Here is a 26,991-nt window from a genome sequence, read left to right on the forward strand (position 1 = left end):
AGTGTAGTCGGGGATTTTTAAAATTCCTGCACCATATAATAGTCCTGGTGTAAGTAACTAATTGTAAGACCCATATATGTCTTAAGCTCTAATATGTACCGGGTGTCCCATAAAGATATGATGACTGCTTCAAAACAGTTGGTGTAGCACTGTTCTATGTTTCCAGTATTTATATTTGGACAGGCATTATCACGAATCGTAATTCTAAATATCACGTGTATTAGGCCAATCTTATATATAAGATCCGACTCTGAATACCGGTCTTACATAAAAACATCTGGTACATCTGAGAAATCCGTCGAATGCGAAAATCCTCCAGTACCGTAGTTCTTATTTATCATGTATCGTGAACTTCTTTTGGGGCACTGGGTATATATGGAAGCTTTAAGACATGTTATGGGACTTAGTTATTCACCCAGGGCCAGTATATGAAGCAAGAATTTTTAAAATCCCCGACTATCACTTGAGATAATTCCCTAGTTAGATACATCTTAATAGTGTCTTTTAAGGGGATGCTAAAGCTAAGGCCGAACTTCCTCGACGTCGGTAATGTCAACTAAAGCGAAGGCCGAACTCCGACGCGCACGTAAGGTGGTGCCACTGGTGGTGACAACGCGAAACTCCGTACACGTTACACACACCACTGAATCGCTCACACGACGCACGGTGGTAGAGAGACATATGCTATAGACGCGGCAACGCCGCGCGGCGTTGCTGCGTCTATGGATTCTAGCAATACGGCCTGAACACAGATTAATAGACAAATAGCCAAAGGTCCGGGTTGAGACGAGACCAGCAATTCTCACTGGTTTCAGCGCCATACCGTGTAGCGGCCAATGCAGTAACTACGTTCTTAAGATAAAGCGGGTCATTTTCGGACAAAGTCGCTAATAGTCGATAAGTCGCGTCGTTATTTTCTGTAACTCTTATCACTATACAGTTTTGTTATCATCGTTATATTATCGTTGTGCAGATATAATATATGATAAAAAAGTTGCGCAACGACAATATAATGATAACGAATTGTTGTTAATAGTTATAGAATCAGAGCGCACTGATCTCTAAGCCGAGAACTCCGCATGACGTGTTAGAGAAGTTATATTATTGTAATCAATATTTTGTTAGGACTTTCAGCCCTTAAAAGAAATTTGTTATGTCAATTGTAGTTAAAAAGATATTGATGATTAACATAGAGTCTATTGCATCAAAGTTGCGACTTACATAGACCATTAATTAAGAAACTATGAAATTTTTTTTGTTATTCAAACTTAAGAGTTTTTCAGGTTGCTAAATATTAATCTGGTGTTAAATTCAGTTGGTAAATTCAAAATGTCGGAGCCATATAGCGGCCGGATGTCAAAAGTATCATTGATAAAATTGATCTCGAATTGTGTAAGATACGGATGTAAAAATTCCATCATTTTTATTTTTAATATCCGCTATTTTTAATTAATTTTGCCATCTGATTAATATTGCGGTTATTTAAAAAAAAACCTTTAATTTCAAATATATAATTAAAAAATAATTTACAAATTCTGAATAGTATATGTATATAGTTGCAACTTTTTGACGCAATAAATTCAGTGTTAATCTCGGTGTTAATAATAATCGTGCATCAATTATATGTTTTTAATCATAAATGACATAAGAAATTTCTTTTAAAAGAACAAATAAAGGATATATATTTTAATTCGCGATGCTTCTTTATAATATTCAATTTCAATTCTATGAGAAGCTAGGCTTTGAACGAGCGACGTGCTCCCGCCCTTCTAGAGGGCAGCTCCCGAGTGGCGCGAGCCTCGGGGCGCCACGCTTACGTGCGGTCGGTGTGTGACAACAGAAGAGCTCGTGGTGTCATAGCATTCAGACGTGTACCAAGAGCAAATATATTATATAGAGCATTATACTTGTGTTTTCCTGTCCACCTCGCTACGCATACAGTCGCCGTTATCGAATATCCTACAGGTTATGGGCCCAGGGCACGATTCCCTTGCGTGAAGAACGAAGCACAAAAACATAAAAAGTCGAACGTGTAACGTGAAGTGTGTGAGACGCCGGCGAAGGGCATCGAGAAGACGAAAAGCATTTAGAAGAATCTAGAAGATTAGAGGGTAAGTAAATAATATTCCTCGTTGCTGACGAGCAAAACGAGAGAATTCTCAGCAAATAAGAACGTTCGTTCGATAAATGTTGTTAGAAGGAGATAGATGTTTTTGCCTTTTTCTTGAGAGATAGAAATAGAGGCAACAGTGACAATAAGAGAATTAGAGATAGATGTATAAAGAGATAGATGTGTGAGATATAAAGAGATAGATGCGTGAGATAGAAAGAGATAGATGTGTGAGATAGAAAGAGATAGATATATGCCGCTTGGTAACAAGCTGGCGGGAAAAGCGATGTGCCTGTGCAAGTCCGATCGTGAACGGCGAGAGTCATTTTTTTGGCGCGCGAAAATCCGATCGTGAAAAGTGAGTCATTATTTTGGCGCGAGGGACGCGTTGCCGGGCACGCGCTGACCCATGATCGATTGGAAAACATAGCATCGATGCGACGCCATAACACACATATGTATATATATACAGGCATGTGTATGGAATAAATTTTCAAAATCGACATGTATTGGGTCGGTAATTGAGCATGACTAGCTGTGCGGTGTAGCTTGATTACTGTACAGGGAGGCCGCGTAAATTTGTATGGGCCCCGTGCGCGTGCGTGATCAACCCGAGCTCCCATAGATCTTTTCAGCAGTGATGGAGATCGCAACGGACAGTGGTGTGCGCGTGCGGATAGCCCTGCAGAGGCGCGTGGTTTTCTCGCTTTGGGGTTATTGTGAATTGCAGTGCGTTCTATATAGCCTCATAAGCATTAAATTTTTATCGCTGAAAGAGATCTAGTGATAGAAATTGTAAATTATTATCGGTCAATATGAATGTTGGTTTATCTTGTCAAAAGAGGAATGCTAATGTTCAATTGATATTTGAATCCCAATTTAGATGGAAGAAGAAAAGACGAAAAATCTTCCGATGGATGAGGAAGAAAACCAAGATTCACTGGTTGACTACGATAGTGACAGCAGCGTGGTCACAGTGGTAGAGAAAGAAAGAGGTAGCAATAAAACAAGAGTAATTAAGAGTAATTAAGAGTAATTTGGAGTAATTAAAAAAAAATGTTTAGAAGAAAAAGAGAACAAGAAGGAGACTGGAGCAAAAGGTGTAATCCCGAAACGCGGCAAACCAAAAATAATAGAAAACATAGATGTAAATAGAGAATAGGCTGAAAATCGTCTTGTACTACCTATAGGGACAAAGATGCTTTACGAGAAACAAGAAAAGATGGTTGAGAAAATGGACTCGGTATTAAAGATGTTGGATAAGGTTATGACCCAAACAACCTCCATGATGGAAAATATGGTAGAAGTTGCCCACGTAAATTTAGAGAAAGAGAAACTAAAGATTAGACGTTTAGAGGTAAATAAACAGAATACGCAAAGTAAAGTAGAAAACGGTATACAAACGGTTAAAGAATCAGAAGTAGAGCCTAAAAAGAAAAAGTTAGATGAAACAGTCTGTTCAGTCGAGAAAAATAGAAGTTTAGAGACAATTAAGAGTACTTTAGAGGTAGAATTAAACAGTCAAAGGTTGCATATTAAAAGAGAATATAAGTTAACGCAAAAATCCAACTTTGATCTTTGGATGGATTATTTAAAATCCGAATTAATGAATAACAATTTATTAGATGTAATAGATTCAAACTTTGATAGTCCAGTAAATCTTTCCGAATTAAAAGTTGCTAAGAGAAAAAGTCTAGTTAGAGATATAATAATCAATTATTTAGATGAAAATTATCATAAAAAGATTTTACATGAGAAAGATCCAAAAGAAATTTTGAAGAAATTAAGAGGTTATAAAAAGAGTGAAGTAAACGTTACTCATGCATCGGTACGAACTAAACTCTATCAAATTAAAATGAGAAAAGACGAAAAAGTAAGTGATTTTTGCGAACGCTTTGATTCAATAATTAGAGAATATGAATCATGCGAAGATGCGGTACCTCTCACAGAACAAGAAATGAGATCTGTATTGTATCAAGCTGTGTCAATTAATGTGCCGGAACTGAGGAATATAGATTTAATTAGAAGACAAACTAATCTTAAAAAAATGAATGTAGATGAAATAAAATCTTTCATGATGCAGTTAGAGGCAGAGACTAAGAGTGAAGTTAGAGAGAAGCTAGAAAAACCAGAAGTTAGAGTGCAGAGGGCTACCGCAGAAGAGCACAAAGAAATAAAATGCTACCGATGCAACAAATTGGGTCACATGGCGAAGGACTGCCCACTAGCGGGATCAGAGGCCTGGTTCTGTTATTACTGCCAGGAGATTAAAAGACACAAGGGTGATAGCTGTCCTAATGCCGGAGCCCAGACGAACAGATTTAGAGGAAAAAGGTATACAAATAAAACTGTTAATAAAAATATAAAAAAAAGGGTAGATTTGCGCAAAGATGAACAAAAAGAGTAGATAATAAAAGGAAAGTAACCAAAATACAACCAGTCAAGAAAACTATACCATCGCAAACAGCAATTGAAGGAAAACCAAAAGAAGGTAAATTATGCATGGCTAAAATAATAGAAGATAGAGATAGTTCAAAAGAATTAGTCAATTTTATTGTAGATTCGGGTGCAACAGATCACATTGTGAATAAGAATATAATTTTATCAAACTTTGAAAAATGTAATAATAGAGTTATTAAATGCGCAAATAAGAATGAGTTTGCAGACATTTCAATAGATGGTAAAGGAGATCTTTTGTTGTTAACAAATGAAAAAGAAAAGAAAGTAATTAAATTAACAAATGTAATTGCAACGAAAGAAGTATCCGAAAATTTACTATCTTTAAAAAAGCTGGCTGATGCAGGGTTCAGTATTTATTTAGATGATAAAGTATTTAAAGTTCACAATAAACTAACAAATAAAATTGTTTTCAAAGGAATTTATGAAAAACCAAATTGGATTATGCAATTTGAGGTTAAAAACAATAATATAGAGGACAATGAAAGTATAGAATGTGCTGTGTATAGATGTAGAGCAGAAATTGTTCCACATTGTGAGTTTCCTGAACAATCGCAAGCAAACATTCAGACCAGTGAATTATCAATTTCGGAGGGAGAATTAGACGAAAGAGACAATGTTGGCTCTGCGATTGGGAAGAAGAATGAAGGAGAGCTCACAAATGTGAACGAAATAATGGAAGACAATAATGCAGAACTTGATCAAGTCATTAAGTTAGAAGATATACAAACATTAGAGAATATAGAAGAAATGTGTGAAAGCTCAGTAATTGAAAAAGTAAAGAAATTAGAGAAAATAAATGAGGCGATGTTATGGCATGTTAGATTAGGTCATGCGTCGTTAAACTATTTAAGACAGCTACAAATAGTAGAAAAGAGATTAGAAACAGTTAAGTTTGATAACTCCATATTAGAGTGTGAAGTCTGTATAATGGCAAAGATGGCAAAATTGCCGTTTAAAGAAAACAGAAATAGAGCACAGAGACCACTACAAGTGATACATACGGATATCATGGGTCCAATAAAATCTACATCTTATCCAGGACGAAAGAGGTTTATAATAACCTTTATAGACGATTATTCTAGATTAGCGAAAGCTTACTCCTTGAAAACGAAAGATGAATCGGGAGAGGCTCTAGAGAAATACCTAATATCCGCCAGAAATCTACTAGGAAAAGAAGAAAAGCTATGCTATGTGAAGTCAGATCAAGGCAAGGAATTTACGGGAGGTGCTTTTAAAGAAGTGTTAAAAAGAGAAAATATAGAAGCCATATATGCACCACCGTACACTCCGGAACATAATGGAGTTGCAGAAAGGTTCAACAGAACGATGCAAGAGAAAATAAGAACATATATGTTCGACTCGGGATTACCAAAGAGTATGTGGGAGCTGGCAGTTGACGCTGCTGTGCATGCGTACAACAGATCTCCACATAAGACTATAGAGTATGAGATCCCTTTGAAGAAATTCTCATCAGAAACAAGTTGTCATTTCGAGCAAATAAAGATATTTGGATGCATTGGATATGCAAGAGTACCAAAGCCTACGTCGAAATTTGACAAGAGAGCTATTAGAGGTGTGTTGGTAGGATATACTGACACTGGATATATACTCTGGCATCCAAGCACAAGAAAATTTATAGAGTCCCGACACATTAGATTTAAAGAAAAGGTAACATATAAAAATGTATATCAAAACAGTCAAATAGAAGAAGAAAAAGACTTAAATAAAAATTGGATGAAAGAATTTGTAGAGGATGAGGAAAAGGGAGAACAAAAACTAGAGATTCCTGAGAAAAGGAAAAGAGGTAGACCGAAAAAACAAACAACACAACTAGACGAACAGAAGCAGAAGGACGCACGAAAGGAAAGTGAAACTCCAATGACTAAAAGTAAAACTAAAAGAAAACTAAAAGATAATGGAGACACTGATGTGCGGAGAAAAATAGAAGATGTTAGCTTTGCTAAGTATATTAATGTGAAAAATATTCAACGGAATATAGAGAATAAAGATGAATTACATCAATGCCTTATGGCATCGTTAAATAGAGAGCCTGTTACTTATGAAGAAGCTATATCAAGTAACGAAAGAGAGAATTGGAAATGTGTGCTATGTATGTATGCTAATCAAGTGTGGGAACTTGTCGATAGACCATTAGAGAAATCAGATGGAAGACGACCTAATATAATAGATTCAAGATGGGTATTTAAGAGGAAATTAGAAGCAGATAGATCAACCAGATATAAAGCGAGACTGGTGATAAGAGGATGTAAAGACAAAAATGTGTATGATCTAAAAGAGACATATGCACCGGTTTCAAGATTGTCACTGGTTAGATCTATATTAGCAATAATAAATAAATATAACTTATACGCTAGTCAGCTAGATGTTAAGACTGCGTTTTTAAATGGAATTCTAGAAGAAAAAGATGAAATATATATGGAAATTCCAGAGGGAGTAAAACTGGATGAAAACACCAAGAAGACTAAGGTGTGTAGATTGAATAGAGCTTTATACGGATTGAAGATAAGTCCGAAAAGATAGAATAAGAGATTTTCAGAAGAGGCTAAGAAACTTGGATTAGAGAACGATCTACATGAGCCATGCCTGTTTACGTGGAGGAAAGAAGGCAAAATAGTGATCGTATTACTTTATGTAGATGATATGTTGGTTGCAAGTAATGATCAGAAAAAATTAGAAAAAATCAAAAAGAAGTTGAGTGAAACATTTGAGACGAAGAATTTTGGGGAACCAAAAAACTTTCTGGGAATAACAATAGAGCAAAACAAAGAAGAAAGTTGTATGTATATTCATCAGACGCGATATACTGAGAGCATATTAGAAAAGTTTCATATGAATGAATGCAAGCCTCAGAACACTCCTATGGTCACCAGAAAAGTGAGCAATAAAAACAGAAAATTAGAAAAAAAGAGTATTAGAGAAGAAACTAAAAGAGTACCTTATAGAGAAGTTATAGGAAGCTTAATGTATCTGGCAATTGCTACACGACCTGATATAGCCTTTGCAGTAAACTATTTAGCAAGAAGACAATTAGAGCTCACGGAAGAAGACTGGCAAGATGTAAAAAGAGTCTTCAGATATCTTAGAGAAACTGCAAATAGAGGATTGATGTTTAAAGGTAAAACAGATGAGTTAGAGTCGCTGACTGACGCTAGTTTCAGAGATTGTATTGATTCTACATCCACTGGAGGAAATATAATCAAAATATTTGGAGATGTGATAGCATGGAGAAGTCATAAACAGACATATGTCACACTCACTACCTGTCAGGCAGAGTATCTAGCAATGAGTGAGGCCTGTCAAGAAGTAATCTCATTAGACAAGTCGCTCAGATATGTTGTTGGAAAAACATTCTTGCCTGCAATAATCTGGTGTGATAACAGAGCAGCAGGAAACAGCACTAAGAAGGATGGAAGTCACAAACTTAAAATGTTTGATGATAACTTAGAAGAAATAAAGAAAAACTTAAAAGAAAGAGAAGAAACTGGAAACAGAAAACATATGGCTGACACTCATGGAGACTTTATCAAGCAGTGCGTTGATCAAGGGAAGGTGAAAGTCGAATGGATTGAGACCAAAGAGAACTTGGCAGACATTATGACAAAACCTTTACCTTTAAAAGCATTTGCATATCTAAGAGACAATATAATGAATGTAGAGTTTGAACAGAATTAGAGATCAATTTTACTCAATAACTGATTTTTGATATGATACAGATAAAGAAGAAAATTAGACGAACACGGATCGCTCGCACAAAGGGAGGGTGTATGAGAAGCTGGGCTTTGAACGAGCGACGTGCTCCCGCCCTTCTAGAGGGCAGCTCCCGAGTGGCGCGAGCCTCGCGCGGGGCGCCACGCTTACGTGCGGTCGGTGTGTGACAACAGAAGAGCTCGTGGTGTCATAGCATTCAGACGTGTACCAAGAGCAAATATATTATATAGAGCATTATAGAAATACTTGTGTTTTCCTGTCCACCTCGCTACGCATACAGTCGCCGTTATCGAATATCCTACAAATTCAATTTAATCTTTATTTCTCTTCCCTTCCGCGGTTTGAAAGACGTTTTTTTTTTCAGGAAAACGTTCCCAAAAACCTTTACAATTATAATTATACACATTCAGTTATTATCTGATACCTTTTACATAGCGTTTTACAGGGACGTGCCCAACCCTTTACATATTTTAATTCTATTCGAAACCTGACCTTTGGGCGACCTTACACCACTACTATTACCCCCCCCACCCTTCTAGTGTCTTCCCTTCGTCCCCTCCTCCTGGTCCGCTTCATGCGATGCTCCTTTAATAAACTTATTCAATTAATTATATTTATTATTTATACCGTGTAGGAAAGTTTTGTTTGTATATCAATTAAAATTTCAAGTAAACTTTTATGTAATTTCTCTGGTAATTTCATAAAATTAATATTTTCATCAAGTTAAACTGCCAAATACGGTCAACTTAAACTTTGTTCACCTATATATATAGTAACAATTTTTTGTGTGAATTTTAAAAGTATATTCTTTTGCTTCGTCAACTACACGCGCCGTACTTTCAATCTTGAAACGCAGTCTGAAACTGAAACGTACAATCACATAATTAAATTGCTAATCAATTTAACAATACCGATTACCCATCTCCACACACACTGCAAAGAATGTTACGAAAATATTTTTAATTTATCTATATATATATAAAATAGAATGTCTGTATGTATGTCTGTTCTTTATACACTCTTAAACTATTTGACCGAATTTTTACCAAAAGTATATAAAATAGGGGTAGAATTTTCCGAGGAGTGCTACAGAGTGTATAGTTTTTTGTTACCGATTTTTTTGGGAATCGGTATCCGAACTGATAAAGGAATTTTTTTTCGATTAAGGATATTGAAACACAAATAAAGTTGTTTGAAGAAAAACGACTCCCGGGCGAAGCCCGGGTAACCAGTTAGTAGTTTATAAAATTATTGATTATAATTTTTATTTTTATTTAAATTTTAATTAATATCTAATATTTTTAATTTCAGTTTATAAAATTAATTTTTATTTTATTATTAATTTCTTAAATTTTAATTTATTAATTTAGTCAAGAAATATATTTTTCACATATCGACTGATATCTTTTGAGAGGTTGTATCTTACACAATTCGAGATCGATTTTACACAATTTCCGGTTTTTCTGCTTAAACGCTCAGTCAGACAACCTCGAAGCTAAGTGTCTACATCCTATCTTGAAATAGATTACCAAAAATAAATTATAGTTGTCGAAATTTTCTCGTATTTTCTCATATTTGTAGATACAACTTTGCACTTCAAAATTATAATCAAATGAACAAAATACGACATATTTATTTTTAAATGACAATAATAAATGTTATTTAAAAATAAATATGTCGTATCTTGTTCATTTGATTACAATTTTGAAGTGCTTCGTATCTATAAAAATTGCGTTTTTGCGTTTGTTTCCCGCACGAATAATATCAAATTAAACAATAAAGCTGTATTTTAATTCCAAATCACTATACTTTTGAACAGTAAAGCAAACTATCTTGTTTGTTGCTTATTAACAAAACAAAAATTTGCGAATCCTGTACAGTGATAGTTTTTGAGAAACGATCTCCCAAAAGATATCAGTCGATATACGATAGAAAAAATAAAAAATATGAACAAGAAAAGATTTTGTCATCGTTGAAATGGAATTCGAACTTGTGAAGATCAATAAACGACAAAACATTTATGTTATTGAGTTATTGATTATTTTTATTGTCTAATCTATTATTGTAAGTATATGCAAAAGTTAAGTAAAAAAGCAAAACAAATGTAATGCGTTAAACATATTTTAATGTATGTTGTTTTTTAGTATTATATTAAGTGTTATTTGCAATTGGGAACAAAGTTCTTTGGAAGTTTTAAACATTATCGCAGGTGATGACCATTACATGATTTATCGGGAAGATGAGTATAGGAAAATTTTTTAATTTTAAAATATTTATTGTTATTTTATAATAAAACATTACATTTACATTCTCTCACTTTATGAGATTTTACATTATTTTATATCACGTTTCACTTTATTGATAATTGGATTTGTCACAAAGAACCCTGTCTATTTTAGAACCCTCGCGTCTAACAACGAGACTTTGCTAAAATAAAACATTATTGTTAGAGGATCAGAATATTTTACAGACATAATCCTTTAAGTCGACATTGTTTAGAGATGATATATACACTCTCTGAAACATTAGAAAAATATACTATATAGCATTCTTTCATTCGATTTCTCGGCATCCAGGACATTTCTCCGTGGTGATAGATGGTGGTAATGGATACAATCAATTATTTTGAATATCCCTGACTCACATCCAGAAACTTGCAATTAGCTGGATCAGTAGTACAAATTTATTTGTATAAAATACTTTAATTGATATGTTAAAATAGTTTATTATCCGTAATCACAGGCAGATGCCTAGGACGTCGAAAAATCAAATAAAACAAAGCCATTTCGTACATTTTTTTAATTTTTCAAAGAGTGTATCTCTGAACGGTATTAACTTACAATAAAGAATTATGTTTATACAGAAATATTTTGATCCTCTAACAATAACCTTTCATTTTAAGTCTCGTTACTAGACACGAGGAGCCAAAACCCTTATAAAAATGCTGGGCAAAGTTCTTTGTAAGTGAGTGAGTTTAATGCCAAATTGGCAACAATTAACTATTAATTTACTTACTGGATTATAAACACGCTGCTGTGTATTACAGACGGGTTGCAATCATATATCTACCCATTAGAGAATATATAGATATTTTGTACCTACTCTAAACGGTAAGATATAAATGCACCCATGTGCACATATAAGTAGCAATTTACTCCATTTGTATACGAATTCTTGTATGAACACAGTGCACAAGATGACACTAATTCAGATAGATGAGCGAGCGTATATTTTATTTGTACATTATAAACAGCGCTAAGCGCAGAATGCATTTTGACAGTAGTCACTGCGGCGAGCGCAGAAATAGACCTCTATTAAGCTGGACCCTCCACCAGCGCAAATCAAGTTCGCACTAGGTGAAAAATTTAGTGCTATTTAGGTGCTAATTAAGTGCCCTAGTCCGAATTTTGGTACTCGAACCGTTTAGCAGAAAATCGCGTAAAAAATGGGGGGTCCAGCTTGCCATTAAGCTGAATCCCCCTATATCAGAAAATGGTTCTACATAAAAAACAAGTACATTATAATTTAGTACTAATTAAGTGCTACTTAAGGGGGGAGGGTCAAGTAAACGCAGCCGTCTTTTTCCCGATTTTTTTTTAACAGATGGAAAGATTTTTTAAATTGGAACAAAGTACATCATACTATTCATGATTTAAGGTATATTATAAAAAAATTTTTATATCAAAAAATTTTAAAATGGCGGCGCAGCGGCTGCTCTTCTCGGATTTGCGCCGTGCAACGCTCAGGTCGCTCTAATTAACTGAAATAAAAAACCAAAGTTTTTTATTAAAATGCGTTCATATGCTTTGCATGAACCTCAATTTAAAAAAAAAATCAAAAATTAAAAATTTAGGATCAGTTTAAAGAAAAAATTGTTTTTTTTTCAAAATAATCCTGAATTTTTAATTTTTGATTTTTTTTTTAATTCAGATTTATGCAAAGCATATAAACGCATTTTAACAAAAAAAACTTTGGTTATTTATTTCAGTTAATTAGAGCACCTGAGTTGCACGACGCAAATCCGAGGAGCCGACTTCAAGCAGCTGCAGCGCCGCCATTTTAATTCGACATAACAAAAATTTTATAATATACCTTAAATCATAAATATTATGATGTACTTTGTTCCGATTTAATAAATCTTTCCATCTGTTTAAAAAAAATTCGGAAAAAAACGGCCATTTACTTGACCCTACCCCCTTAAGTGCTCTAAAATAACGATAAAATATTGACAGATTATAACACTTATTTAAATATACCACTATATATTGAACACAGTACCGTCGCCGTTGACACAAACACTTAAAAAACTTGCTGCATGAATCAAAATATTCCCAAATCTGAGTTTATTGCTAACAGTAAAAAACAATTACGATAATTAACTTAGACCAGCCATTGGCGCTAAATACTATAAGTTCCGTCACCTGATCGTCTACGAATTAGTTGCTCGTATGATTATAGTATTAAAATAATTCTCAGACATTGTATTTTAAAAGAATATCACGATTTGAATTTAGTGCTATAGCTGCATAGCGTTGAAATTAATTAATTAATCAATGGAGTGCGCGCACAGCGCTCTGTAATTCGTTACAAAATCGTCAAAAAATTAAATGCTCGCGTGATTATGGTGCCGAAATAATCCTGAGAGATTGTACTTTAAGAAAATATCATGATTTGAAGCGCGCCGCGCTCCATGGATAAATTAATTAATTTCAACGCTATGCAGCTAGCACTAAATTCGGATCGTGATATTTTCTTAAAGTACAATGCCTCAGGATTATTTTGGGATCAAAAACACGCAAGCACTTGATTTTTTGACGATTCTATAACGAATCACAGAGCGCTGCGCGCGCGCTTCATGAGTTAATTAATTAATTTCAACGCTATGCAGCTAGCACTAAATACAAATCGTGATATTTTCTTAAAGTACAATGCCTCAGGATTATTTTGGGACCAAAAACACGCAAGCAGCTAATTCGTTGACGATGCAGTAACGAACTTTAGAGCGCGGCGCGCGCGCTTCGCGGATAAACTAATTAATTTCAACGCTATGCATTGTCAAAGAATTAGGTGCTCGCGTGATTATGATCCCAAAATAATCCTGAGACATTGTACTTTAAGAAAATATCAAGATCCAAATTTAGTGCTAGCTGCATCGCGTTGAAATTAATTAATTAACTCATGAAGCGCGCGCGCAGCGCTCTGTGATTCGTTATAGAATCGTCAAAAAATCAAGTGCTTGCGTGTTTTTGATCCCAAAATAATCCTGAGGCATTGTACTTTAAGAAAATATCACGATCCGAATTTAGTGCTAGCTGCATAGCGTTGAAATTAATTTATTTATTTATTAATTTTTTGACACGCAATGATTAAGGCCGTTCGCTTCACAGCCTTCTAGCACAATTTTTCTCGTCAATAAACGAATAATTATTTTTAAAGTTTTAATTGTTAACAACTATCTAATTAAATTTATAGTTTGATCACGCATACATTTCGACTATTTGTTATAATCGGTTTTTTGAGCTTTTAACTTGATGTGGCTTCTTAATAACTCTATGTAATTTGTATACACACTATAATGATTAATATTAAGAAAGTAAAAACGACCGCTATGATTTAAATCAATAGAGAGGATAAATTCCTTAATAAAAATGCTATAATTATTAATTAATGTTAATCTTATGATGTTAAACTTCCTTTTAATTTATTTCATTTCTCGACGGATTTTTTATGTAACGGGATTATTATGATGTATTACAGTTAATTAGAGGGATTTATTTGATTGATTGAAAAAGTCTCTGTAAAGCACGAAACGTCCCAGTTATTTTGACGGAATATTAAACTGTAATATTTAGAATCCTGTTGTTCGGTTATTGGCTTTTATTTTATCTAAGACATACGAGCTTTATCTACTTATATATTTTTTAATTTATACATATTAAAATTATTGCAATATTAAAAAAACAAATTTTTTACATTATTTCATGACGAAAGAGACCACCACCTTTTCGCGGTTTCCCGCTGAGCAACAATATGTACGTAATGTAAAAGTGAAATACACAGAATAGTGATTGCAAAAAATTGTCTTTTAATTTTACTATATGTATTTTACAAGACATTTACTACGTTTACGCGAGCGTTACTTCTGTAGTAACTTTTACGATATATCACTCGTTTACGCGGAATAAATTATCGTAAGTTACTACAAAATCCCGTTTACGCGAAGGAATTATCGTAAGTTACTACAGAAGTAACGCTCGCGTAAACGTAGTAATAGTAACTTGTGCCAATGTCAAATAAATAATGAAATAAAATTGCTTAAAGTTTCCGTGTGCGTAATCTATCGAGCCGGTAGAAGCAATTTTCTAATAGTAAACGTGAACGAGCGAGTAAGACGATCGGCTAGAAAGCTGAAGGTCTCAAGTTCGAGTCCTGGTTTTTTTCTAACTCTTTTTGCATTTTTATTTTTTTAGGCAAATGAGTTGTTATGTAATATACATATAAACCAGGAAAATTATTTGACAATCATTAAAATTATTTGCATATTTTCTAAGAACTTTAAGAAAGTTAACGATTTGCTCATAAAGAAATAAGAAATTATTTTCAAATTACAAAATAAGTTTTTTTTTATTATTATATAATAACAATAGTATTGTTCATTAATTCTCGGTCTCGGCTTCATAATATATATATGTATATATATATATATATATATATATATATATATATATATATATAATCAATAAGTATCACAAGTAATTAATAAGTACGACAAGACCTATATATGCGCGCGCGAGCGCGAGCGCCGAGCAAAGAAGCCTAGCACGATTCTCGCCGCGGCCGGCTCGCGGCTGACCGAGCATCGAGCATCTGACATCACTGCACTGAAATATGACATCACTGCAAATTTAGTCCGGATTCGCACCAGGGGCAAAGTCTGTAGGTAAAATCGGGTATATTTAGTCCGGACTCGCACCAGGGGCAAAGTTTGTAATGTGATTTAGCCCGGACTCAAACCTAGGGGCAAAGTCTGTCGGTAAGGGGCAAAGTGTATTGGTAATCAAGGCACGGAAGTGCTGGTCTCGACTTTTGAGGGGCCATTGGCTATTAATCTGTGGCCTGAACCTGAAAATGCTTTCTGGCCGTCCGTAGCAGAAGGCAGTAACGTATCAAGGCTAATAAGCACCCGCTTTTTATAAATTACATATATTCTTATGCACACATGTGCGTATATATACATATATATAATGTGTATCTCATTATTATGTGTACGTTTATAATTGTCTGATGACAAATAATAACAGTAGCATAAATGAGAATGTGAATTAGTATACATATACCATGGTATAAAAAAAAGAGGTATGCTCTTTCGGCAGACCAAAATTTGATCTGTTCTGCGCAGACATGGCGGTGGAACAAGTCGCCGATATATTGAATTTTGACAGTCCATAAACAGAACGGAATCGTAACTACAGATCGTATTACAAAAGATGTAAATATGCCTGTGTGCAGTGTTAAGGGATGTAAAAATAGGTACGAGAATGTGAAAGAAAAGAAAATACGTTTCTTTTCTTTCCCGAAAGACGAAGACACTGCAGCAAAGTGGATAAAAGCATGTGGTAAAAGTGTTAACCTCAAAAGTGGTAAGTATACTTTTTAACTAAGACGTGAAAAATATTACAATAATTTATTACCTATGTAAACATTTTAATTATTACAGCTCGAGTATGTTCCATACATTTTGCACTAAATTGTTATAAGGAAATCCCAAAACATTTAAAATGGTTAGGTGATAATTATGCAAAGGGGATACGTACACTTTTACCAAATGCAGTACCGACAGAAAATTTGATTTTTGAGGAAGCAAGAGGTATCTTGAGAGGAGTAAACGTGTATAGAAAAAATGCAGAAATAATAGCTAAAACAATAGTTAATTCAAATATAAGCAGAGACAACGCTGAAAATATAAATACAGAAAATGTATGCACACACATTGAGGTTTCAAATGACCAAAATTGCAAAAGCATGAATATTTCCACATCAGTCAATAACATAATCAATGAAAATTTCAGGTACATACATAACTACATACATAGAATATTTATAATTTTTTCCTTTTACTTTAAAGTGACAGTATTTTTTTATTTGTTATAATAGTGTTTCAGATAAAAATGAAGTAACAAAGGATTGCGAAAACTTGTTTGTCATTGTTTCTGATAGTAATAAAATTACTTTAAGTAATGTAAAACATTCATTTAACATGGCTGGATGTAGTGAAAGTCAATCAATTGTACAAGATCATCATGAAACTGTCAGGTATGAATATAAGCATTTACATATTTAAGATTATTAAATGTGCCCCACTATTCGGAAAAAATACATAAAATAAAATAAATTTCATTAAAGCTATTTTAATCTTATTTCAGGTGTCAAGAAAAACTGAAAGATGAAGAATTGGCAAAAAAGAATAAGGAAATTAATGCACTTAAAATAAAATTAAAGCGTCTTGAAAAGCGAACAAATATTACTATTAAAAAGAAAGTTAACAAAGTTCTTAAAAATGTTTTTACACCAAAGCAAATTGAAAGAATTATGTACCCAAATAAAAAGCGAGTTAAATGGAATATAGAAAACATTTCCTCTGCAATATCGTTACGGAGTGTCAGTCCAAAAGCGTATAGATATTTAAGGAAAAATAAATACCCACTTCCTGGACTATCTACTTTGCGAAAATGGGCAACTCGCTTAAATCTAGATGAAGGTATTTTGAAAGATGTGATAAGTGTTATAAAAGAGAAAGGAAAATTTATGTCTGCTTCTCAAAAAATAGTCGTTCTTAGTTTCGATGAGATTTATACATCGCAAAAAGTAGAGATTGAAAAAAAAACGAGCGAGTCGTTGGGCCACACAAGACCTGCCAAGTGGGGATGGCTAGAGGTTTATTCGGCAAATGGAAGCAAGTAATTTATTACAAAGCAGATCAACCTTTAACGCTGGACATTGTAAAAGATGTTATTTCGAATTTGTACGATGTTTGGTTTCACTGTAGTAGCAGTTACCACTGATTTGGGATCTTCAAATACCAAAGTTTGGACACAACTAAATATCGGCATATCGGCAAATGACTCACAAAACTGTTTCTTTTTGCAACCAAAAGATCAAAATCTTAAAGTTTTTGTATTTGCCGATGTCCCTCATCTACTGAAGCTTGTGAGGAATCATTTTTTAGATAATGGTTTTATTATAAACGAAAAACGTATTACTAAAGAATGTATAGAAGAAATAGTACAGCTGCAAGAAAATAAAGACTTGAAAATTTTACACAAAATATCGCAAAATATTTTGGATGTCTCAGGCGCTAATCGTCAAAAAGTTCGGTCTGCTGCAAAAGTTTTGTCTAAAAGTACGGCGCGTGCAATTACATGGTATCACCAAGAAGGTTTTTTGACTAGTGAAAATTGTAAAGAAACAGCAGAATTTGTAGAACAGATAAACGATTGGTTCGACTTTCTTAACAGCAAATTCTGTAGTAAAGGAAAACCTAGTAAAACACCTTACGGATGCAATTTAGAGGAACAAAATGAACTTTTACGTAATGTTACGAATTTAATGCGTAAAATGAAAGTACAAAGGCATAATACTTTACTGCCATTTCAGAAAGGAATAATACTGAGTAACACATCGCTTGGACAATTGTTACCATATTTACAAGAAACTTATTCTAATGATTTTAAAGTAAAGTTTATTTTGACGAACAAATTAAACCAAGATTGTCTAGAAAACTTATTTTCATTCCTTCGAGGAATGGGAGCTACAAATGACCAGCCATCTGCCTTAAATCTACGCTATAGGCTACGTTGGTATATACTCGGAAAACATTCAACTGATATTTTGTCTGAATCTTGTAACACTCAACCAGATTGTGACGTGACGTTGGTTGATTTTAGTGATCTAAACAATCCTATGAAGCAAATAACTTTAGAAAATCCCGAAAATGGTAATGTCAATGAAGAAGACGATAATCTTTTCAAAGATCTGCAGGATCAACATTTGGTTTCAGCAGATTTCTATGATTCTGATTCTGATAGAGGTATTTTTATTTACAATGTTAAAAATATTGATGCTACCGAATATTGATGCTACCGAAATGGACGGTCATTATCCCATACATGATAGATGCAAAAGGGAATATTTTACCGGTGCATCCATGGTGTAAGGAGAAGTTTACACCATGGATACATGGCTATTTTGCGAACGTATTAATTATTCTTGTATAAATCATGTTACATTCCGTTTCTGTAGATAATATTCCCACCGATGAAAGAACTGTCGTTCAAGAAATAATCGAAGGTGAAGCTCTTAATTATATAGCTGGATATGCAGCTCACAGATTTCGAAAAAAGTATCCCCATTTAGGTGTACCAACGCGTCAATTAGGAGTACATCATAATTCACCTGATTGGATTCAATTTTTGTCGAAAGGAAATTTGATGTATCCAAGTGACGCTCTCATTTATACCGCAAATAAGATGAACAAAATCTTTCAAGAATTTCATGGATCTTTCTTGTCAAAAGAAGACTGGATTTTCAAGAGCGTCACAAAACTTGTTCAAGAAAAAAATTAAAAACAAGTTTTATATTCCTGAAGAAGTTATTCAATGTCTTGTTCGAACAATTAAGGACTTATATTAGATTAAGAGAAATAAATAAAAAACAAATCTGACGTTACTAATAAGCATCGAACAAAAAAAATTACAAAATTTTTTAAATAGTTTTTAAAAATAAATTATTTACATAATTTATTTTTTTGTTTTGTTTTAAAAAATTCAAAAATACATATTTTTTATTTGATTTAATTTTTTTATATTTTTTAATACTATGTATATACTTATTAATAATTTATTTGTTTACCATCATTGTTTTATTTTTTTATTAATATATTTGATTAGAAAAATAGTTTTCAATTTTATTGTAAATATTTTATGCTTGTTTATGCATAGAAAATTATTAAGTATAAAACTGTGTTCTCCAAAATTACTCCAAGCGCTGAAAATCTATAATTTCCGATACGTGCGCTATAAGTTTTTAGCACTGGCAGTCAATTTTGGAACACAGCCATAATCTCAAACTTATAATTTACCAATCTTTTAAAAACGCGCGGTCTATTCTCATTGGCTGAGAAAGCAATATGAAGGCTACCTGTTCCAGATCGCTGATTGGCTAATAGAATGATGCGTAAGAGCATACCTCTTTTCTTTATACCATGACATATACTACGTTTACGCGAGCGTTACTTTTGTAGTAACTTACGATAATTTACGCCGCGTAAACGGGTAAATTATCGTAAGTTACTACAGAAGTAACGTAAACGTCGCGTAAACGTAGTAATATAGTATATGTATTGACGCGGGTACTTATTGGACACTTGGCAATTTACTGCATCTCTTACACGTACCTTTAATAATTTTTTTCTTGTAATGTAAATGAATGATGTAAAACTCTTTCAAAGGATCTATCCATGATGGGGTAAAATAATAACTTCTATAACACAAATGCAAAAAATATTAAATTTATAGTATTGATTTATATAACTAATTTTATTCTGTTTTTATATAGAAAAATATACCTCAGTCTTACAATTAGCATCAGAGTAGAGAGTAACGGCAGCTGATGAACAGTATAAATAACAAACTGAATAAAAAACTTAATTATTATAACATAATCCCAGTAAACCAGTTTGTAACTGTTATGTAACTTATTTAGGGAGCACATGGAAAGAACAACTCTTCATTTATATAGTACCTATACTTTACTCCTGTAAAAGGATTTTGCGATCTATAAAGCCGTTTCAAAGAACGAACTTTGACAGATATACCAATGTCGTACAGATGCCTCGTTAGACAAGGACAGATATCTCTCGTATTATTCCTTTCTCTCCTATGTATGTAATTTGCATGCACCCATTTATTTCTCTTTCTCTCTCTCTTTCTCCCTCTCTCCATCCCTGTCCCTCTCTCTCTCTTAGTATACTGGGTAGCGTACACTTAGTATGGTAAAATCAGGATTTTTTGGAAGTGTGGTGTTAGAATTCTAGGGTATATTTGAAGAAAGGAAAACAGTAATGTTATTTAGAACAAGAAACTCTATTTACTATTTCGTTGATAAAATGTTGGGAAATATATATATATATAAATATAAATATATATAAATATATATATATATTTATATATATATATATAAATATATATTATGATATATTATTTTGTTTATTGTTACTGTCAAAAGTAAATAATATTACCTAAAACCAGTAATGCAATTGAATATAGATATACATATACACACGCACACGCAAATGCATACGCAATCGCACATACATACGCATACGCACATACATATTACTTTTATTATTTTTTCTGTGGGCCCCAGGCCCCGTCCACGATGACGATATCACGGACATGGGACGTCTCCAGGATCATGCTCCAATTACTTTGTACTAACAATAAGAATAATTCTGCATAAATTTTTTTTATTTTGTGCCTTCATATCATATATGTATTTTTCAAGCATAGCAACCTCGCAAAAGATGTATTTTTTTTATTTCAATTTCTGTTTCAAAAAAAATGTTTTTTTTTTAATATATATATGCTTGTCATATTGATTGAGATACGCGTCGGCAGAACGCGCATAACGTGCAGTTTACGCCGAAGCGGCTGTCGTGAGCGATATATTTCGTCGACGGATGATTAGCTAATTATGATTGTATACAGAAAGTGGATATTTGCGTAAAGTATCGTTGCCTCGCGAATAAAGTCGAAGGACCGTCGAGAAGAGGAAGCTCGCGGTGCTTTCATTTCCCTTTTCAATCTTTTATCCGTTATCCTTTTTCGCCCTCGTCTTCGTTTCCATTGTCAGTATGCGACAGCCGTTACTGCACTCCATGAAGGGTATCATTGATTTGTCGAATAATTCATAAGCAAAAGAGATGTCTTTCCTTGTACTTAGAAATCCAAACAGATAAAAAAAGAAATTGTATTGTGTTACTTTCTTTCCATCGCGGCGAGCGGCGCGAGTAATCATTTTTATACATTTATAGTTTACAAGTATACATAGTACTTGAAAAGAAAGGAAAAAGGTGATCGTCGCGTTTTTTTTCACAGAGACGGGCAAACGTGAAACTGATTGTGTTCACGTTGCCCGACTGTCAAAAACTCGGATGCTACACGTATCTAGTTTTTATCCATCGGGACTTTAGGATGCCGCGAATGCTGATATCAAGAATAATTATGATTTATCTTAGTGGAGTACGTACATCTTTTCGGCTTAGAAACGAAGACGATGACGACGATGACGATCAAACGAACGCTTCCGTTCTTGTCCCAAAATTGGTTTCGTTTTCTCTTGTAGCGAATGTTTCGAGGAATTTGCTTATGACGGTTTGTTAGCATATGTCTCGCGGTAATTAACGATTATACGGAGTTGTCATATTTTCCACAACGCGTAGGGAAAAAATTGAATGGTTTTTAATGGCTATGTTTACACCCTGAAATTAGGCCGCGGCCTGTACCTCAAATTCGACCTAAATTATTTAGCCCGCCTGCTGTAAACAGTTGATAGACGACCGGACCTGGCTTCAGATCAGGCCGCGTATTTTAGTGACCCGACCTGAAATCGGCCGTTATCATTTGCGATGTAAACGAGCGATCAAGCGCGACGCGTCCTAAAAGCTTCATTTGCTTGTTCGGATTCGCTGCAATTCAGGGCGATCCTAAATACGATCCCGTCAATTTTTAGGTTTCTTTCGGTGTAAACGAATGATGACTAGACCTACTTCGGGTCACAATATAGGTCAGGCTGCGATCAGGTCGCTAGGTGTAAACGTAGCCAATATGTATTCAGAGAATGTTGATTCATCATATTATTCTTTCAAACTTGCTTTCCTCCTTTTGAAAATTTACACCAAGATTACTTTATATTGATTTTTTTTTAACATCTTTATTTCTTAAAAAGGAAACGAAAACCGTAGAAGAAAATTATTAAACTTATTTTTATTGTGTTGGGAATTCATTCAATTTTATCGCTACATGTCTCAACTCTTTTGTTAAAAACAAAAAACTAATTTATAGCTTTTGATTTTACATATAATTGTTAAATTTCAGCAGATGCGATTTGTGCGAGCTTATTTCGTGGAGCAAATATTTTGTTGCGTTTTTGAGAAAGTGTTTATCCGATCATTAGCGAAGCAACGCGATGCATTTATATTTGATCACGAGGGACTGTGCGCAAATTTTCGCATTGTTTGCGGATTTTATAACTTTATTGACGAATATAAGATCTACGATCTTTCGCATAATTGATTTACGATTAAACTCGCGCTTTATTGAGGCTCAGATGTACACCCGTCTGTATCACGTCAATAAAAATCTGGCAGCAAAGCGTGTATGAATTCATTCGTTTAGCAAAGGATGCGCGTTGACCTTAGAAGCGCACGTTGGAATTTCATCCGGAGAGAAAAAAACTTTGTCGCGTTTTTTTAATCTTTCTGATTCTCAAATTAAATTTTTCGTGTATATTTTGCGGCGCTTTTTTCCCTATTCTCGCAATCCGGTGGAGGGCTATCGTGGATTGGCAGCACGCGCAACTAATTCAGACACCAAATGATTGGGCGCCAGGTGCGACGGATCGCACCACCGTACACTATTATCTCTAACGATATTCCCGGCAATACCTCAGGGCGTAGGGCTCGTTCAGGGAATTCGGAGAAAGGCGTCACGCAATCAATCACACACAAGAGAATAAATATTAATAACATATAATATATTTAGTCAGGTAATGTCAATAGGTGTAGGTACAATCGGTCTGAGCCTCTCGTATTACCGCAAAAATGTCGGATAGGCTGACGCACGAATGCCGCATAAATACCGCAATAAGTGCACGCGGTAATGTCGAATTAAACACTGTAGATTAACGCACGCGAAGTTAGATCAACGCAACAGATAAACGCCGACGAACACATGAAAGCTTAACATAAGAAACAATTACGATTCAGGTATCGCGGTACCTGGCTTCGAACTCACAACAAACTTACGCCACGAGGGCGACGAACCGACTCGCCGCACCTTCGGTTGCTCTTTCAACGCGCACCCGGGCCACCTCGATTCCGCACGACGCAAAATTTATGGGCGATCTCGCCGTGTCGACCACGCTGGCCGGCGGTTGCCCCCAAACACAAAATAAGGACTCGTATCGCGGACGATCCCGCGGCTTGCCACGCGAATCCCGAATTCTCTCGCAAGCACGGAGATTCCACGGCCCCGCGCCGATCCCGTCGATCCCTCTGTCCCGCCAAACACAATATTCGCCGTCCTCGAGGGCTCGGATACGTTACTCAGATACGAGAGCGAGTGCCCTTCAAATTACATAACTACTCGCGGCTCGCCGTTACCCGCACAACTCGCTCCCGTTATCGCCACGCAAGGCATCACTCTCATATGGCCAAGACGCGACACGATTACGAACATAGACTCGAACACCATGAAACGCGACACGATTACTTACATTAACGCAACGAGAGATTAATCCGATTCACATATCCCACGCCACGCGACTGTCGGCCGTGGCGGTGCTCGCGGGGAGGGCACGATTGGTCTCTACGCACTAGAGAGCTCACTCTCGGCAAGGCCCTGGCACGATTTCCACCCGACTCTATCTTAATGCGAGCGCAAGGTACCGCACACGCTCATCTCGCAATCCACAGGTAATCCTGCGGCGCTCAGGTAACCGATGCGTGCCATGGGCCAGTGCCTCGAGCGAACCCCCTTTTCCTTAACGCGGGGACGCCAGAATGGTGACCTTACAATGCGTCGTAGTCCCTTTGGTAGTCCGGGCAGCTCGGGATCCGGGTGATGCTTCTCGCTCTTTAGCCGGCACGACAGTGGCGGAAACGATGACCTGCCGGGATCGCGCCGGTTCCCCGCGCCTGCGCTGTAGCGTGTCGCTCGACCGGATTGCCGATCCTAGCGCTCCCGGCGCCTAGGCCGCACGTGCGCCGTTCTTTCCGGGGGCGCTACTCCAATTCTAGGGTGCTCTCATCGGCGCCTCAGCTTCTCGCGCGCCTCCCTTTCCGGTGGCGCCGCTCCAACTACCTCCGATTCGGCGCGGGCTTTTCGAATCACCCGGCTGTCCGGGCCGCGATGATTGAGTTGGCGTTCGGGGTCAGGCTGGCCGGGCCTCGGCCCCGTCCGCCGGCATCCCCTCGAGGCGACGGCCCCAGGGCTGCGCCTTTCCCTGGGCCGCTCCTCGGCACCCCGCTCTGACTGGCGTTTTGTTCGGGCTTGTCCCGGGGTGTTGTAGACTGCTATCCTGCCGCTGTTGCGACCGAGTACAGAGTAAATTCCGGCCGGCGACACTCATGCACTTGCGGGGAGGTTCGGGCGATCTGATTTTCGGCCACGTCCCTTGGCCGTCTCCTTAATCCTCTGCCCTTCCTTGTGGCGGCTCCCGGCCGTTACATGTTGACTCCAGCCACCACTGGCGATCCCTTAAAAACTTAACAGCTAATTAGACCAATTAAGAATACGCAACCGCCCCTCCCTCGCTCCAACGAGGAAGCACCTCCGAATTCCCCTCGGCCGAGCCCGTCCGGGAAGTAGACGCGACTTGTCACGTCACAATTTTTTCGTGCTCATAATATTATTTGATTTTTGCAGATTAATTTTCTTTTTATAAAATATATTTTGGCAACTATGCCGTCTATAGAAAGAAATCTGTCGGACTGTGCTAACTTGGACCACGTGCGTTTCTGACGTTTAGATATTAGTGAAATTCGGTTAGAGTGATTGAATTCTCTTAGAAAACAAAAAAATGACCTGTCTTGTTTCTTGATAGACATTCGAGATGCTATAAATACTAATTTATTGGGTGGCGTTCGGGAAGACGCTATTAGTGCTATTTGTTTATTTTATCCTTGTTTTATACCTGATGAGCGATAAAGATAGAATGATGCAATAGCGCTAATAGCGCGCTTCCCGAACGCAGCCATTGTGTTATAAATTCGACGTTTGCTTTTCGCGTGAGACTGGCATCGGCTTCCTATCTCGCTAAACGGGCCTTTTTCAGTCGGATACGTTTCTTTCATTTTAATATAGAGAGGAGAAGAAGCTAGGAAGATTTTACGCAAATTTACGCGATAGAAGATGTGTATATATATATATATATATATATATATATATATAATTCTGCAAATGCATTTTGCTTGAAAAATGCATATGATACAAAGGCACAAAAGAAAAATTTATGCAGAATTATTCTTCTACAAAGTAATCGGAGCATGATCCTGGAGACGTTCCGTGTTCCGTGATATCGTCATCATGCATATGGACGGGGCCTGGGGCCCACAGAAAAAATAATAAAAATAATATATGTATGTGCGTATGCGTATGTATGTGCGATTGCGTATGCGTGTGCGTGTGTATGTATATCTATGTTCAATTGCATTACTGGTTTTATGTAATATTATTTACTTTCAACAGTATAACAATAAAAGAAATAATATATTTTATTTATATATGTATTTTCGTTTATATTTCCCAACATTTAATCAACGAAATAATAAATAGAAAGTTTCTTGTCCTAAATAACATTACCGTATTTCTTTCTTCAAATATACCCTAGAATTTCAAAAAATCCTGATTTTACCATACTAAGTGTACGCTACCCAGTGTGCTAAGAGAGAGAGAGGGACAGCGATGAGAGAGGGAGAGAGGGGGAGAGAGGGGGAGAGAGAGAGATAAAGAGAGAGAGAGCAGAGGAATAAATGGGTGCATGCAAATTACATACATAGAGAAAGGAATAATACGAGAGATTATCAGTCCTTGTCTAACGAGGTATCTGTACGACATATAATCTGTCAAAGCTCGTTCTTTGAAACGGCTTCATAGATCGCAAAATCCTGTTACAGGAGTAAAGTATAGGTACTAATATGAAGAGTGGGAATATAAAAAAATTAATGATAATTGAAAAAAAATTTTAAATGCCTAATAACGAGGCATCTCTGTACCACATATCTTCCAACGCTCGTTCTTTGAAACGGCTTCATAGATCGCAAAATCCTTTTACAGGAGTAAAGTTTTGGTACTAATGAAGGGTGGGATTGTAAAATAATTAGTAATAAATGAAAAAAATGTAAAAATGCTTAACGAGATATCTGTATCATATATCTGTCCTGGTTCGATTGCTGTGTAGGAACCAGACAATGTAGCCAACCCCGAAACTGCCCACAGCTGCGTGCGCCATCGCGTCATCTCTTGCAAGATCCGTGAACTACTGCTGTGACATAATACATAATTACTGCTCTGCGTGAATATTTTTGTGAAAAATATACACGATCGTTTCAACGCTCTCATTTTTATTCCAAGCTTTCAATCTCAATTTCAAAGGTACGTTATTGTTTGTGCACGTCTTCTGAAGGGTGGGAAAGTTTAATTTCGTACATATTACGTATACAACTGTTTATATTAGAAAATAAGGTTATGAGGTGACAGCATTTTAAAATTTTTTTTCAATTATTACTAATTATTTGACAATCCCACCCTTCATTAGTACCTCTACTTTACTCCTGTAAAAGAATTTTGCGATCTGTAAAGCCGTTTCAAAATGAGAGCATTGAAATGTAATTGTCGGTAATTTGGACGGCTTTA

General features: G+C 35.8%; 2 protein-coding genes and 1 pseudogene across 3 annotated transcripts in view; 2 read left to right on the forward strand and 1 right to left on the reverse strand.

The window, feature by feature from the left end:
- The window catches only part of LOC143905539 (chymotrypsin-1-like), a 29,286-nt gene extending 3,851 nt beyond the window's left edge, over positions 1-25,435 (reverse strand). Inside the window, exon 1 of the mRNA XM_077421000.1 lies at positions 24,151-25,435. The gene's annotated coding sequence lies outside the window, so the exon portion shown is untranslated. The remainder of the gene's footprint in view (positions 1-24,150) is intronic.
- Positions 1,690-7,114, forward strand: LOC143905533 (uncharacterized; annotated as a pseudogene). Its single transcript, XR_013259224.1, has 3 exons — positions 1,690-2,111; positions 2,994-3,105; positions 3,175-7,114. The product of XR_013259224.1 is annotated as an uncharacterized LOC143905533 (transcript).
- Positions 15,408-19,034, forward strand: LOC143905538 (uncharacterized). The gene is made up of 4 exons (XM_077420999.1): positions 15,408-15,939; positions 16,017-16,368; positions 16,454-16,612; positions 16,723-19,034. The coding sequence occupies exons 1-4, from the start codon at positions 15,795-15,797 to the stop codon at positions 17,258-17,260; spliced, it is 1,194 nt and encodes a 397-aa protein (XP_077277125.1). The 5' UTR covers positions 15,408-15,794; the 3' UTR covers positions 17,261-19,034.
- Positions 25,436-26,991: the final 1,556 nt, after the last annotated feature.

The sequence above is a fragment of the Temnothorax americanus genome, unplaced genomic scaffold (genome assembly GCF_048541705.1).
Source record: "Temnothorax americanus isolate GAGA-0224 unplaced genomic scaffold, ASM4854170v1 Scaffold63, whole genome shotgun sequence".
In the NCBI taxonomy this organism is placed as follows: domain Eukaryota; kingdom Metazoa; phylum Arthropoda; class Insecta; order Hymenoptera; family Formicidae; genus Temnothorax; species Temnothorax americanus.